The 16,930-nt window shown below is 35.8% G+C and overlaps 3 protein-coding genes and 1 long non-coding RNA gene across 4 annotated transcripts; 3 read left to right on the top strand and 1 right to left on the bottom strand.

Moving 5' to 3' along the window:
- Positions 1-217: 217 nt before the first annotated feature.
- Positions 218-1,201, bottom strand: LOC141444990 (uncharacterized). The gene is made up of 3 exons (XR_012453261.1): positions 939-1,201; positions 526-705; positions 218-450 (listed from the first exon to the last, which is right to left on the bottom strand). It is a non-coding gene; the product is annotated as an uncharacterized lncRNA (long non-coding RNA).
- A 3,078-nt stretch (positions 1,202-4,279) lies between these two features.
- On the top strand, positions 4,280-5,605 carry LOC141444988 (uncharacterized). Its single transcript, XM_074110767.1, has one exon. The coding sequence runs from the start codon at positions 4,280-4,282 to the stop codon at positions 5,603-5,605; it is 1,326 nt and encodes a 441-aa protein (XP_073966868.1).
- Positions 5,606-6,204: 599 nt separating this feature from the next.
- On the top strand, positions 6,205-6,669 carry LOC141444991 (uncharacterized). Its single transcript, XM_074110770.1, has one exon. The coding sequence runs from the start codon at positions 6,205-6,207 to the stop codon at positions 6,667-6,669; it is 465 nt and encodes a 154-aa protein (XP_073966871.1).
- A 2,481-nt stretch (positions 6,670-9,150) lies between these two features.
- Positions 9,151-15,985, top strand: LOC141444989 (uncharacterized protein C16orf52 homolog A-like). Its single transcript, XM_074110768.1, is given in 4 exon segments — positions 9,151-9,261; positions 9,263-9,302; positions 9,737-9,949; positions 12,589-15,985. Coding segments are annotated over 4 exon segments (504 nt in total). The 5' UTR covers positions 9,151-9,198; the 3' UTR covers positions 12,777-15,985.
- Positions 15,986-16,930: the final 945 nt, after the last annotated feature.

Genomic DNA, 16,930 nt, shown 5'->3' on the forward strand with positions numbered 1-16,930 from the left:
GGCATATACCGCTGTTGAGGCCAGTTTTTCCTCAACATTTTGCCTAAAGGATCCATATTATACGCAGGCTCTCTGTAGGTTCCTTGTAATGCTTCATCAGGTCTTGACAGTAGGGATTTTTCATCATAGGGCTCCAAAGGAAGTGGAGCTTCTGATATGCCTTGGCTGGGATCAATCAGGACTCGCCAGTAGTGACTCTCAGACAGGCTTAGGGGGGAATACCCTTACAGCTATATATATTTATACCAATTAAAATATCATTATGCTCAGGCATATTATATTTTAATTGCTATAAATGCAGTTAGTGTTACTTGACATGATTGAATAAATATCATGATTTTTATTATAATCAAGTTAGTAATACTAAACACTTAGTTAGAAACACTGGCATTTTCTTGGACGCTTTGTCTTGTACTGCTTCTTATTGACACAAATCGATGGACGGCTCACCTGAAATAAGATTTGAGTGTAAACAAAAAAGGAATCATACTGTAATATATTGAAAATTTTAAAAAATATACTCACAAAATAAAATGTTATCTTCGGTATATCCGCATTTTTAATTTGATCTTATTTCGCGTTGATCCAAACATTATTGTCCAGCATAAAGCTGTTATCTGACTGCTCGCTCTCTGAGGAGCTCATGAGCATACTGAGAGCTATATCCATATGATCGCTTCTAGAGAAGTCGAGAGATTTTTTGATCTGCAAGAATAAAATAACAACATGTATGGATAAATGTGATTTATTAAAGGTCTGAAGTATTATATTTCCCACACGGTGAAAACTACCATCCTTATGCGGTCACAAGTACAATATTTCCCACAACTTTTAAAGGTCCGAAAATCACTGAAATACTACCGTAATCACTAAAATATAATTACGTGTATGTAATACAACTCAAAATCTATCGAATACAACTATTCAATAAAACTTACCGTATTTTTTCGCGACATGGTGATTTTTTTTAAAATATTCCGTACGTATTCAGCTTTATTTTGTTGACACCAACTGACGTTTCTGACTTTGACATGTGTCAAACATGACATGTTTGCGTTTCGTTTCCCGATTTTATTTTGGGCACAGACAAATCAATACAGTTTTTATATTTGACACTAAGAGGGATATAGCTACCTTCAGAGCGATAACAGCATCGCAAAATATGAGTGGGAAATATACTCCTTATGCCCAATTAAGGGTTAATATATGACGAGGTACAACGATGTTAAAGCTAAGTTTCCTATGGTCTTACGGTCTTACAAATCTGCTCGGGCTATGGCGGCCCAGTGGAGGAGACATGGTAATATGTCTTTCCTATCATCATTGTGAGAAGGCATGGCAATATGTCTGGCTATTCATTCCTATGCAGGAGGCATGGCAATATGTCTTTCCTATCATCATTGCGAGAAGGCATGGCAATATGTCTGGTTATTCATCCCTATGGAGGAGGCATGGCAATATGTTTTCCTATCATCATTCCAATGGAAGAAGCATGGCAATATGTCTTCTTATCATCACCAGGAGGCATGGCAATATGTCTTCCTATTTAAAGTCGGTATGGATATATATAACTGGTTGTTGGCTTATCCAAATTGGTTTGAAAGCTTAGCATTAACACTTCAATTATTATCAATGGTATGTGTATGTGGCTTCAACTGCGGTTGAAGTCATAGTGACTATTTTACTACAGGTGGTGGACATTTGGGGAATAAATATCACCTATATGAGCACCAGGTTAGCGCCTGAGTGAATTGTACATAGCTGAAGAGTGCGGACATCACAGGAGATAGTTTAAGGTATGAGATCATGTTATTACTATTGCAATTTCCATCGATATTACTATTGATATTCAGATGAATTAGTTGTCATGCTCTTTATTGGGTTTTAACCTGAACTCTGGCAATTATCTTTATGTGGTGCGGTTAATAAGCGAAGCAGATATTGATTACAATAACCAACACAATGACACAAAGCGCCACATAAATTTGGTGGAAAAGAGAGCTGGGATATGATATAAATGGTAAAGATAGATAATGATGGAACTGACTAATGAGATTGAAGAATTATTGAACTGCTGGCTAGTATTGGAAATTGGTGAAGCTGCTGCAAAGTTAGTACAGTTCTGCTGTGATAATTACAACTAAAAACTCAGTAAAGAGCATCTGAAATTGACTTTTACAAATGCAATATGTAATTTCGTGACTCATAACGACATCTATGATCAGCTGGTGGAACTAAAAGTTGCTATTTTTTATAATTCATTAGATTTGAAAAATAAGAGTGGAAATCTTGTGATTTGAAACATTTATGTTATATGTATAATGATATCAGGCATAGAAGGAACTGATTTAGTTATAAAATGCATAATTTTAGTTGTAGAAATTCGGAATGGTCAGTTGGTGTTCATTACGAAACCGGATGTGCGGCGATCAACATCCGCCTAATTTTTTAACAAGAAAATTTTATTTTTCGATCTAAACGAAACTAATAAGACCTTAAATTAGCTAATAAGTGAAATTATTATTTCATAAGAATTATTACGCTAGTTTTGAGAAACGGGAGGATTGTTTCACTAAATAAAATAATGTTGTTGACTCGTAGTTCAAAACAAGTGAGTGCGCGCGGGACGCTTCTAAATTCTAAGATGGCCGAAATTTTCTTCAAGTACTTAGTACGTATCGTGTATGAAAGTTTCGTTTTGGTGAAAATAAATTGTGTTGATGGTGGAAACTATTTGGAAAGTGTGCATAAACAACAGGTGAGCATCATATTATGTGGATTATGTGATTCTTACGGTTAGATAGCCAGAAAGATTAAATAAAAGTTCATGTACTTGATACTTCTTTGCCAAGTAATTCTTTGCTGCTACTTATTAAATAAAATGGTAGTGAGACAAGTTAATAACTAACAAGTATTGGCAAGATTTTGATCCTACGTAATACGGCAGTCGAAATACAATGTATTCGAGTGAAATTACACCGAGTAGGTACCTATACCAACCAAGATGTTTTTGTTTTTGTTACCGGCTGCGCCGGGACTCGGGACATGGACAGGGCGGCTAGAAACAAAGTACACTTACAAGTTCATACTTTTTACAAGCCTTTATTTAACTTACGATTTAGGTATGTTTGTATGATGGGTCATTCTTGCAAATGCAAATAAATTCAATCTACTTCTAGTAGTCGGATCGACTTGAAGATTAGCATACTTTTATTTACGTGTGAAGGCAGCTCGCATTAGACTACTAAAAGGTAATTTGTTGTAACCTATTTTAAAACAATGTGTATTGATATCTTAGGAGACAACAGCAACAGTTAAGACGACTAAGAGCGGTAGCAGTCTTAGAACTAAGGGAGCAAGGCGTATTGGCTCATGTAGCAGTGTTACGGCAGGTCTTAGTACGCTATACTAAGGTATGTGGAAACTTATTAAAATTGTAGTAAGAGAAACCGTGAATATGTTCCAAATTTGAGGTGAACAGGAATGATATTCAACAATATACAGATATCAGTCTATAATTTTTATATAATTATATACCTACGTTGTACAGTCAATGTCATAAATAAGTGATCAAACGTTGACTGTACCTACTAGTTACAATGGTGTTGTGTTTTGTGTTAAACTGAAATAAATGAAGCTAACACTAGAATAATGAGAATAAACAAATATTTTACTTTGATTTATAGTTTTACATAATTATAATTACACATTTGTGCAATTAATGATGCATGGTGAATAATGTGTCTTAATCTACTTAAAGTTGAGAACATGAAAATTTAAAGTCATTGTATGTTTGGAAAATAATACTTAATTATTTTATTGCTTCATCCGGGGGCACAGCAGTGCTTCCAGCCAAGTTTACTTAATTATTTTATTGCTTCATCCGGGGCACAGCAGTGCTTCCAGCAAGTTGAGTAATTTCTATTGACTGAGTAATTGAATAATTATGGACTGGCATTTGAGAATTTATCTGTCAATTCTTTATATCATGTTTGTGTTCAGAAATGTGCATACATATATAAATGCCTAATTCAACATATCAGTAGGGCTAGGGTGGATAAGTAGACCTAAATTATATCATTATATATCAACTATGCTTTGGTTTTGACATTCACTTTTAAAATACAACATTTTGGAATTATACTGTAGTTATGATCAAAAAATATTGATACAAAAACTGAGTAAGAATTATACAGGGTGTACTTGTATTAAATTAATCATGAGCAAATTGTGATATTTTTGTTCGACTGACTTACAGATTAATACAATTCCTCGAATTATGGAGGAAATATATTTAAATAGACTGTCCACATTTGCAAGCAATATTAAAGATTTGTCCGATAAAGCTCTCAGTTTGTACTCATCCAGTTCATGGAATAACAATCAGCTTGAACAAGCTAGAATTACAGTCTCGAAATTGACATCCATATTAAATAGATTCAACACCGAATTATACCAATATTTTAACCAGTCTGTCTGTCCAAATGCCGATGAAGTATCTATTCTCACTTCCATACAGTTAGAAGGAGAAGAAGCATTAGCCGAACTTAATACTAAAGTACAAGCCAAGAAGGATCCTCAACCATCAACTTCAAACTTGAACAGCTTCAGAGGCAAACTACCGGAATTACATTTACCCTCATTTAAGGGAGACGTTTTGGAATGGTTCCAATTTTGGGATCAGTTCAGCTCCAACATAGATCAACGAAACCTTCGTGATGTTGACAAACTTTTATACCTGAAGGCTTCTCTTAAGGGTGAAGCAAGGACGGTGATCGACGGTTTAGAGACTACAAATGATAATTACAAGATCGCTGTAACCACTTTAAAGGAAAGATATGGGAAAGGAGTTAAAATAATTGATGCACATTACTCCACGCTCTATAAATTGGAGAGGGCTGAAAAATCAGAAGATTGCAGGAAAACTTTGGACGCGATTGAGAGACATCTCAGAGTACTGCGCTCGCTGGGAGAAAACACAGATCATAATCATCTGCGATTTTTAATCATGGAGAAGTTTCCTCAAGACATCATTTATGAAATGAAAATGAAGATGAGTGCAGACACTATTGAAGAAATGAGGAAGCACCTTGATATAATTATTTCAGCAAGAGAGGATGCAAAAGGAGCGTCTGAATCCACAAGCAAGGAAATTCATTACACGACTGAAACGTTACATGTAAAGGACAATAGCTCTAAGAAATTCTTCAATAACTCCAGATTTAACCGGAATGGAAATAAGGGTTACAAGAATTTCAGGCCTAGCACGTCTACATTCAATAACTGTTCTATTGTAAGAAAGAGACAGCATGAGCCTAAGATGGAGTCAACTGATGAAACTTATAACAAGAGACAGAAGTTCACTTGTGTATTCTGTCATGAGGCTCATTATAATGATAAATGTACAAAATTCAAGACTATGTCTGAAAGGAAATCGAGGCTTCAAAACCGATGCTACAATTGTTTTGAATTTGGACACAGAGCTAATTTATGCAAAAGGAAAAATACTTGCCCTCACTGTGGTAAATATGGACACCATAACAGAGCACTTTGTCCAAAGAATTTACATAATGGTCAAGAACCTACAAAAACGATAGAGATGTAACCAGATTTTATGACTTAGACAAATAAACCGGCTACTGAAAATAACCTTTTATATCAAAGATTCACATGGGTAACTTTCTGCATAATTTCATGCCCATTCTTATTGAATGCAACCATAAAACACCATCTGCAAAGTCCTCATCTTCAACTGTTGGGTGTTTTAGTCAAATGCAGACTTATAAACTGCATTGTCAGATTTCTTCAACACAATATCAAAAGTCAAACTTTGTGGACTGATTGTCAAATCGCAATAGCCTGGCGTAAGTCCGACAAATTGCTACCATCCTTTATAGCGAGGAGAGTGGAAGAAATCGAAACAAAGTCTACCACTTCGAGAGAGGATAGGAGGAAATGGCTTAATGGTCCATAGTTTCTTTCTGAAAGCCCAGACTCGTGGCCGACTGGAATTCACACTGAACATACCTATTCTTTTTCGACGGGGGAGGGTCTGCCGAAGACTGATATACAAACAACTACTATTGTCAAAGAAGTTGAAGCAGTCGTCAACACCAGACCACTTACTTACGTTGGTTCGGACTTGGCATATGTACTGTGAAACCTGCAGACTTTTTATCACCTGGAAAATGCTTAGCTATTCACATGTCAACAAGTCAAGTCTTACCTTCAGCTACAGCTACTAAACAACAACTTATTGAAGGATGGAAACGTGGAGAAATAATAATGAACGAGTACAAAGACATGTTTATGAACCAGTACTTACTAAGCCTAAGAGAACGCTACAGACACTCACCTAAACAACCTAGAGTCAAGGCTCATGATCGACCTAGTTTAGGCGATATTGTACAATTAAAAGGTGAATCTAAAAACAGACTAAACTGGAAAGTGGGACAGATTGTTGAACTAGTTAAGGGTGCAGACGGACAATGTAGAGTTGCAAAAGTGAAGATTGGTAATACTATATTCAATAGATCCATCGGACATCTGTATCCCTTGGAAATTGACGAAACTGAAAGACCTGGGAATCTGTCTTGCAACAATATAGAACCTGAAACAAGCTCAAGACTATGTAATTCAAACATAGAGGAAATATGGATGCACCAGTAGAGATGATTGGAGAAGAAGTTACAGACTTACAGCCAGAGGCTGATGTTATGGATGTAATAGATGCGAACACGGATATGACGCAAACTATGAAAGAGACCATTGAGAGCACGGACAAGACAAATGAAAACATGGATGTGACAGATGATAATGATAACATGGAACAGTCTATAGAAGGAAACCAAAAACGAGTTGCTGCAGTTCGAGCTCTGGAAAAGATCAGAGAATGGACGAGCCACCTGATGACTACATTAACACTTTAGCTTGCCGGCGGCGGGTGTGTCGCGAAGGATCGCGAACCATAAATATTTTGTATATAGCAACATTATCCGAAGATTCAAATTGCCGCTATTTCTATAGTTGACTATGGTAAGCTGTCATTTGTTTTACATTCTTTGCATAGTTTACTTTCAAATGTTTCATACCAAATATAAAGTGCTAATAAGTTGTGATGTGATGTCCTGACTCCTGAGCTGATCTGAAAGCTAAGTCCTAAGTCCTAAGTTCTAAGTTGAAGTACTAAGTAGCTAAGTACCTTGGTGGCTGATTAGCCAAGTGATTTACTCTAATAACGCATTAGCAAATTCCCTTAATATATGATGAGGTACAACGATGTTAAAGCTAAGTTTTCCTATGGTCTTACGGTCTTACAAATCTGCTCGGGCTATGGCGGCCCAGTGGAGGAGACATGGTAATATGTCTTTCCTATCATCATTGTGATAAGGCATGGCAATATGTCTGGCTATTCATTCTATGCAGAAGGCATGGCAATATGTCTTTCCTATCATCATTGCGAGAAGGCATGGCAATATGTCTGGTTATTCATCCCTATGGAGGAGGCATGGCAATATGTTTTCCTATCATCATTCCAATGGAAGAAGCATGGCAATATGTCTTCTTATCATCACCAGGAGACATGGCAATATGTCTTCCTATTTAGAGTCGGTATGGATATATATAACTGGTTGTTGGCTTATCCAACTTGGTTTGAAAGCTTAGCATTAACACTTCAATTATTATCAATGGTATGTGTATGTGGCTTCAACTGCGGTTGAAGTCATAGTGACTATTTTACTACAGGTGGTGGACATTTGGGGAATAAATATCACCTATATGAGCACCAGGTTAGCGCCTGAGTGAATTGTACATAGCTGAAGAGTGCGGACATCACAGGAGATAGTTTAAGGTATGAGATCATGTTATTACTATTGCAATTTCCATCGATATTACTATTGATATTCAGATGAATTAGTTGTCATGCTCTTTATTGGGTTTTAACCTGAACTCTGGCAATTATCTTTATGTGGTGCGGTTAATAAGCGAAGCAGATATTGATTACAATAACCAACACAATGACACAAAGCGCCACAAAGGTGTCGACAAGACAGACTGCGAGGATGCCTGTGATCTTAGCGCACGACGCTCCGTGCCACGCACATCAGAAACGTCGTCGTTAGATACGTAACGCATCAGCTGGTCAATTACCAAAAAAACCGCATTCAAATCCGTTTACTACGGTGCCACAGCGGACAGACAGACAGACACACACACAGACGCATATAGCGGTCAAACTTATAACACCCTCTTTTTGCGTCGGGGGTTAAAAATTTAATGTTAAGATAAGACATGCATGACTTCAGCCTTCAATAAAAGATGAGGTAGTATGGAGTTCAAATTTTTAGCCTTTCCAAAAGTTAAACTAAAAAAAAAAGAACTGTCACTGTCACCAGTGCTGCCAACGTAGGCAATTTGTCGCCAATTAGGCTACTCGGGATCGGAATCGGTGACGTTAAATTCTAAATGGTGACTGAGGCGACTTTTACTTGAAGGACAAGGTCCTTATAGTAGTTGAACGAAAGAATCACAACACAAATTAACATAAACACAAGAAAAAAATACCTCCCACGCAAAATGAAGATTGTAAGTGGGATTAAAAAGAAAATAGTGTACAAGTTAATAAAAAAATAAAATAAAAATAACATGCAAAATTAACAATAAAACTGACCAAGCGCAGTGTAGGGTTCCATACTAATATTTTGCTTATCTTACTAATCTTACAGCCCCTTATAGTTATGAAATTTGATACCTGATCTGGAATAACACATGCTACTTTTTCAGGCGACCTCGGTTCAAGTTTGCCTACATTAGGCTAATCAAGCTGTGAAAAATTGCGATATTGAAATTCGAAACTCGAAGTTCGTGTCGTGCGGTCCCTCTCGCTCTCGTATTAAATAGTATAAGTGTCAAAGGGACCGCACGACACGAACTTCGAGTTTCGGAGTAGCCCTGCAGGTTTCGAATCGTTGGCAACTGGCAACACTGACTGTCACTGTCTGTCATCGCCGTCCGATGAAGTCCGATCCAAGAAAGATCAAAAACATACTTTAGTCTTTGATCCAAAAGTGCGATTCCACAGAACGAAAACAATTTTACTTATCTCATATCACCGTAATAGAAAATAACAATATTTTTAGTGCCAAAAATGTGCTGAATAATATTTAAATACCTTACTTAAAAACAACAGCAGCAAAAATGGATAAGCTAACTGTAATATCGGGAACCTTGTTCATGGCCGCTGATGTATTTGCAATAGTCAGGCCTTGCAATGCCAGATTGGATAATAACTGATGTTGGAGGTAAATACACATAATTATTTAGTACATCGTGAGGAAACCTGCACAACCTGCGAAGCAATCCAATGGTGCGTGTGAAGTTCCCAATCCGCACTGGGCGCGTGGGAACTACGGCCCAAGCCCTCTTGTTCTGAGAGGAGGCCTGTGCCCAGCAGTGGGACGTATATAGGCTGGGATGATGATGATGATGATTTAGTACCATTGTTTCAAACTGATTGCTTGAAAATACAACATCTGAAAGTATTTGGCTAATATCGAAACTTATTAAGATCAAGATCTCTAGTTGTCAACAACTAAATGTCTCACTAATTGGAAATGTAAGAAATTAACTATTTATTTCTGTCTACCCTAGCTTCTGTTTGACGGAATTGCCCTTGGTCTAGATTAATATATTAATGAAATAGTTAGTATGTATAGAAATTGTACTTTGTTAACAGGGGACACTAGACTTGGACTGATGTGGTCCTGTGTCACTCTCTACAATAGACCTCAGGTGTGCTTCACTCCAGATCTACAACCAGAGTGGCTTCTGGCACTTATTTGCATCTTTATAGGATGTATTTGCATTACTACTACTGTTATTTTGTTGGCTTCAAGTCATTTTGACCGCAATGTCATCCCATATGCCAGATGGGTTGGATTTGCTGCAAGTAAGTACCTCATTTGTAACCATTTGTATGCTGCACACAAATAATGTTGGATCTATACAAAATTTAAGACTATCTTTTTTCTTTTATGTTTATCTGAAACATTTTATTTGAAGCAAGCAGGACTAGAAAGCAGGTTTTGTTTACCAACTTATGTAAGATAAAAATCTAATAGTTATCTTCACTATAAATCCTAGTTTCTTTAACCCATTGTCAGGGATAATGCATAGCACCTTGGCAATGCTCGTGCTAAAACTCGATAATAAGCGTTTTTCCAGAGATAAGACCAAGCTAGATCGATTTCTCATTGTAAAAACCCCTACATACCAAATTTCATCAAAATCATTGCAGCCATTTCCAAGATTCTGATTGTATATTAAAGAATTGCTCATTTAAGGTATTAAATATCAACCACAAACATTTCACATTGCTCCTTTTACAATAATGATTAGCTTTTAAATTATTCCTTTGTAGTAAATAAGGCCCGGAATTTTGCGTGCGGCTATTGACAGATTGTAGGGAGAGAGCACCGCTTTTTATCGATGTTATCGACAAATCAATAGTTTTTAAATTTGTTTTTATGAATAAAACCTCAAACTTTCCGATGATATGTACTTTTTTCAGCGGTCAATGATGAAAAAAGTTTGAAATATCGGAAAGTTTAATCCGTTTAAATTGCTTTATTGAAATCACTATAATTACGAATACCTTTATATTTTATAACTTGAGAAAACATCCCTCTGAGACCACTTAACGTTAGGTAGCTTGTTTGCCTACCCTTTGATAAAATAAAAGAGAAAATATTATTTTGTATTCCTTCAGTTCTTACCATAGCCAATATAAAGTATTTTATAATAATATTCCAAGCAAAAATATATTTACAATTATGTATTAAAGTTACAACATAAATTTAAAAAAAAATATCGATTTATCGAGAACATCGATAAAAAGCGGTGCTCTCTCCCTACAATCTGTCAATAGCCGCACGCAAAATTCCGGGCCTAGTAGTAAACAATATTAATCAATTTTGTATTAGCATCTTTTGCAGGGACTAAAAAAATGTTACGTAATTTAACATACTAAGTGAGTTGCACAGAATTACTATAATGATAACCAATGATTGGCACGGACAGTGCAAAACTGCAGGATTCCAAGAAGAAATCTTAGTATGGACCTGACTATAATCCCATCTTGCTTAAAAAAGTAATTCTATTGGGTGTGTTTATGTGTAAACAGATTTTTATATATTTAATAAACATCTCATCATTTTGCGGGTGGTGTAGGACCTTGTGCAAGGTCCGCCCAGATTGCTACCACCATCTTGCTCGCTAATCCTGCCGTGAAACAGCAGTGCTTGCACTGTTGTGTTTCGGCGTGGAGAGTAAGACAGCCGGTGAAATTACTGGCACTTGAGGTATCCCATCTTAGGCCTCTAGATTGGCAACTCATCTGCAATCCCCCTGGTGTTGCAGGTGTCTATGGCGGGGTGATCTCTTATCAGGAGACCCACTTGCTCGTTTGCATCCAGTTGAATAAAAAAAGCCCTAAAATACATCCTGGGTTTCATTGACGTTAAATTAAAACAAAAAAAATCTTAAATTCTTACAGCCTTATTCATAAAAAAACCTTAATTGAGGTTTGATCGGTCTGTTACTTAGCAGACTGATTAAGCTTAATAGACGGTTGTCAAGAAGTATGATTCATAAACACTTGCTAGCAGTCTGCTAGTTGTTGAGCTGCTGATAGACGGATTAGACGCGTTATGTTGGCCACCTTGACAAATCAAAGACAAAAATGGCCTAATCGATAATTAAAAAAAAAATTGACAGCAGTGACAGCAAATTAGCAGGAAAAAAATAAAAAGCGAGATGTTTGTTTTCCCGCCATTTCCGATCCGCATGTTTATGTTGTGCAAAAAGCCATAATTATGTTAATCATCCTATTTTTTTTCATATTTATTGTTAATTTATTGTTGCTAATTTAGAGGATTTTTAAATACAAATTCCTGAAAATAAATTTTCCAGTTTTTTTTTTTAATCTGCGTAGCCCTGCCTTCACTATAAATATCTTCGGTATGGTTTTTTGCTCTTGTCAAAGTCAGCTGTTCAAACTTGTGGCGGCCATTTTGTGACTTAGCAGGGAGATAAAGGAGGGTCTACGGTCCTCTAACTTTAGCAGAGCCTTGATCGACTGATTAGCGCTAACAGACGTTTATGAATCATGTTTTTTAGCATCGGGCCTTCAAGGAGCCTTCAAGGAGGCTCTAACTTTTTATGAATAAGGCTGTTAAATTTTTAATATCTATTTGTTATGCTACGCTACTTTGTCACGAATTTCTATTTTTTTCTATTTCCATGCCAAATTTCATGATTCTTAACCCAGCGATTATTAGTTCGAGACTTTATCCCTGTCCCGTGGAAATCGGGATGAAAACATACATACCAAATTTCATTCCAGCGGTTGTTATTTAGAGATTTTATCCCTAAAAATGCACCTAAATCCGTCCAAACGTTTCAGCGTGAAGAAGTAAAAAACATACTTACTCACAAACTTTCACATTTATAATATTAGTAAGATTACGTGTACCTAAACAGTATTATTGTGGATATTAAAGTTACTCAAATATAATATTTAATTTTCAGTGGTTGTTTTCTGCTTGGCTGCCGTAATTTTCCCGATGGGGTTCCATGTTGACGAAATAGGAGGCCAGCCGTATCAGCTGCCAAACAGCCATCAAGTTGGAATATCGTACATACTCTTTGTTCTTTCACTATGGATTACTGTAATATCTGAGCTATTTGCTGGTAAAGTTTGTCTGCCACATTTTTAACAGACCTATTGTACCTACCTATAACCAAATGAATGAATCTTGATCTGATAAATCGCCATTCCATATTTAGTATAAATTCTAACTTGATAACTAAGTGATATTGCATAGATTTAACTAATTTTAAGTAATTGTTTTTATTGAATTGTTATTTTAATTCCTGTTACTAAAACAAAGAGTATTTATCTTGTGTATGCATTTTGCTATCACAGCATTCACAGCCAGTGCACCATAAAAAAGGTTCTTCATAAATGTATGAAAGTGTATATTTTTTAACAGGTTCCCTGTCCCATGAGGTAGGTGTGCCTCATGCGTAGCTTCACTGGTACGTCCATGAAGCACATGTGCCTCATGGTCAGTGATATAAATAATGCAGTTGTTCTTTCGATAAATAATAAATTTTATTACGTACTAGCTGTTGCCCGCGGCTTCACCTTCGACAATTTTTCTAAATTTTCTTCCATAAAAACCTTGTCCTGGCAATAACGAACACAACAAAAAATTATTAGCAAAATCGGTCCAGCCGTTCCCGAGTTTTGCGCTTAGCAACACATTTTAAGATTCTTTTTTATTTATACACACAAGATTATATTATTTTTATTCTTGAACCGCATTTAGATAACCAATGAAAATTACTATGGGGACATTACATTAGGGATATTATTACGTTAGTTTATCGTTCCAAAGAACGCTGCACATTGGTTCGGACAGGAACCTGTTAAGCCATCTTGATAGTACATATTAACAGCCTTATTCATAAAAAATCCTTAATTGAGGTTTGATCGGTCTGTTACTTAGCAGACTGATTAAGCTTGTTAGACGGTTGTCAAGAAGTATGATTCATAAACGCTTGCTAGCAGTCTGCTAGTTGTTGAGCTGCTGATAGACGGATTAGACGCGTTATGTTGGCCACCTTGACAAATCAAAGACAAAAAATGGCCTAATCGATAATTAAAAAAAAAAATTGACAGCAGTGACAGCAAATTACCAGGAAAAAAAATAAAAAGCGAGATGTTTGTTTTCCCGCCATTTCCGATCCGCATGTTTATGTTGTGCAAAAAGCCATAATTATGTTAATCATCCTTATTTTTTTTCATATTTATTGTTAATTTATTGTTGCTAATTTAGAGGATTTTTAAATACAAATTCCTGAAAATAAATTTTCCTGTTTTTTTTTAATCTGCGTAGCCCTGCCTTCACTATAAATATCTTCGGTACCTATGGTTTTTTGCTCTAGTCAAAGTCAGCTGTTCAAACTTGTGGCGGCCATTTTGTGACTTAGCAGGGAGATAAAGGAGGGTCTACGGTCCTCTAACTTTAGCAGAGCCTTGATCGACTGATTAGCGCTAACAGACGTTTATGAATCACGTTTTTTAGCATCGGGCCTTCAAGGAGCCTTCAAGGAGGCTCTAACTTTTTATGAATAAGGCTGTAAGTATTTAAAGATTAACCCCCTTATTCATAAAAAAACCTTAATTGAGGTTTGATCGGTCTGTTACTTAGCAGACTGATTAAGCTTAATAGACGGTTGTCAAGAAGTATGATTCATAAACGCTTGCTAGCAGTCTGCTAGTTGTTGAGCTGCTGATAGACGGATTAGACGCGTTATGTTGGCCACCTTGACAAATCAAAGACAAAAAAATGGCCTAATCGATAATTAAAAAAAAAATTGACAGCAGTGACAGCAAATTAGCACGAAAAAAATAAAAAGCGAGATGTTTGTTTTCCCGCCATTTCCGATTCGCATGTTTATGTTGTGCAAAAAGCCATAATTATGTTAATCATCCTAATTTTTTTTCATATTTATTGTTAATTTATTGTTGCTAATTTAGAGGATTTTTAAATACAAATTCCTGAAAATAAATTTTCCAGTTTTTTTTTTTTTAATCTTTGCGTAGCCCTGCCTTCACTATAAATATCTTCGGTATGGTTTTTTGCTCTTGTCAAAGTCAGCTGTTCAAACTTGTGGCGGCCATTTTGTGACTTAGCAGGGAGATAAAGGAGGGTCTACGGTCCTCTAACTTTAGCAGAGCCTTGATCGACTGATTAGCGCTAACAGACGTTTATGAATCACGTTTTTTAGCATCGGGCCTTCAAGGAGCCTTCAAGGAGGCTCTAACTTTTTATGAATAAGGCTGTAAGGGTGCAAATAAAATGCATATGCATATAAACGAATCATGTATTACAAACACATAAATATGACGACAACCAGAGTGCATGCATTCTATTTATTCTTTTAAAAAATTAAAAGTGGAATGGAGCATAAAACATTTACAATATTTACAAAAAATAGGACAAAACAATACAACACATATAGTCCTTTTTATTATAACACGAAAAGTCTTTTTGCTTTTAAAAGTCACTCAACAGCACTGTATAGTTTGTGTTCAGACACCAAAACCTCCCATTTTGCAGTATTAGACGCCTGCTTGAAACTTCATTTGAATGTTGTATCTTCATCTCCACTGCTATTGCGATTGATCTCTCTCTTCTGCTGAATAAATTAAAGTAGTGTGCTAGTTGTTTTGCCGCCTCATCCTAGTAAAGCTGATCAAAATTAAGGTGAATAACATGATTCAGGATTACATCCGCCGTGTTGACACTTGCGACCAGGTGGGTTACATCACCACGCAAGAATATGCTATCAATACAGGACGGCTATCAAAAACAAAATGTTATATACTGGCTACTGTTTGGAAGCTGGACTTGCAATCTATCTGAGTCTGATCGCTGTCCGTGTACAAGAGTGGAAATTGATTCAAGAACTCAAAGGCCTTAGAACTCGACTCAAACGCCAGCTCCCGAACGATGAAATCCACAGGAACACTTTGTCTGTAGCTGCACACATAAGAAAATATTATTTTAACACGCCCAGCTTAGCTGGGAATTTCAAGACAGTAAATTATTAAGTTTTTTCAACGTTACATCCACATGGATTTCTGTCAACTATGACTATTTCTCTAGACTCAAAATGTATCTCGATCCCTTTTATACGTAACTGTCCACAATAAACAAAACTGTTTTTAAGCTTAATTTTGTAACAGAAAGGCAACATTACATGCACTGCACTCGTCTGTCACTTTGCACTTTGTATTTGATGTAACGTTGAAAAGGTAAAAAAAAAACTTATGTAACAGTAATCATGTAAGTTGTCTTTTTACAGTTAAGTATATGTGTCTTATCTGATGTAATTATATAAATTATACCACGTATTATTTTTGATTTCCGTTAACTTTGGTAACAGGTGAAATGAATTAAATAATTCGTCCAAGACATAGTGGCCTATAGCTCTTACCCACTGTTTCAAAGATCAATCAAGTATTACGATAGTTAATTATGCTCACTAAAACAAGATCTGTATATCTATTGAATAACGTTTTTACATCATATTTTTTTCGCATAAGTTCGTATTTATCTTTTTTCTCGATTAGCTTTAGTAAACTTCAGTAAGGTAGTTGAGAAACAAAGATAAATACGAACGTTTCCGATAAAATACTAGCAAAACATTATTTATTAACTGCGATGACACACTCACTGAGTGCGCCTAGCCGCATTTGCGGATAGGTTTCCTTAGGCACACGTGTGCGTGCCTAAATCATCCGACGTGTTAAAGTCCGTAACTAAGTGTTTTTAATTAACACAATTTAGTAGCAAAAGAATTAACCTTTAACAATAACTGCATTCTCTATAAAAAAAAACTATTTAGTCAAAGTAAAAAACACAGTATATATGTACTTAGGTACTACTGAACTTTTTAGCTATATATAAATTAGCTAAAAAGTTCAGTAGTACCTAAGTAGATATTATCAATGAAGTGAGCAGCCTTTCTAAATTATCGGAATCAAAAAAAGTAGTGCCATGATAAAACAATTTCAGATATGATTTTTCAAAAAAATCACAATTCAATCGTCAAGCAAAAAAATGTTAAAAAAGTATAGAACAAATTCAGTTGTCAAATACCGTATTTGCACAACTTGTATTTTTCACCTATGATGAGTTCTGTGACACTTGAAACGTGACTCCGAATTACGCATACTATGTTTGCAAAATAATCAAAAAAAATTAAAACTGTACTTTTTAAAATATATAGCAATATCAGTGTCCATTAAATAGACTCCATCGAATACGATAGAAAAATATTTTTTTTTTTTAAGTGA

The sequence above is a fragment of the Choristoneura fumiferana genome, unplaced genomic scaffold (genome assembly GCF_025370935.1).
Source record: "Choristoneura fumiferana unplaced genomic scaffold, NRCan_CFum_1 Sck3bRy_123;HRSCAF=309_pilon, whole genome shotgun sequence".
Classification (NCBI taxonomy): Eukaryota; Metazoa; Arthropoda; class Insecta; order Lepidoptera; family Tortricidae; genus Choristoneura; species Choristoneura fumiferana.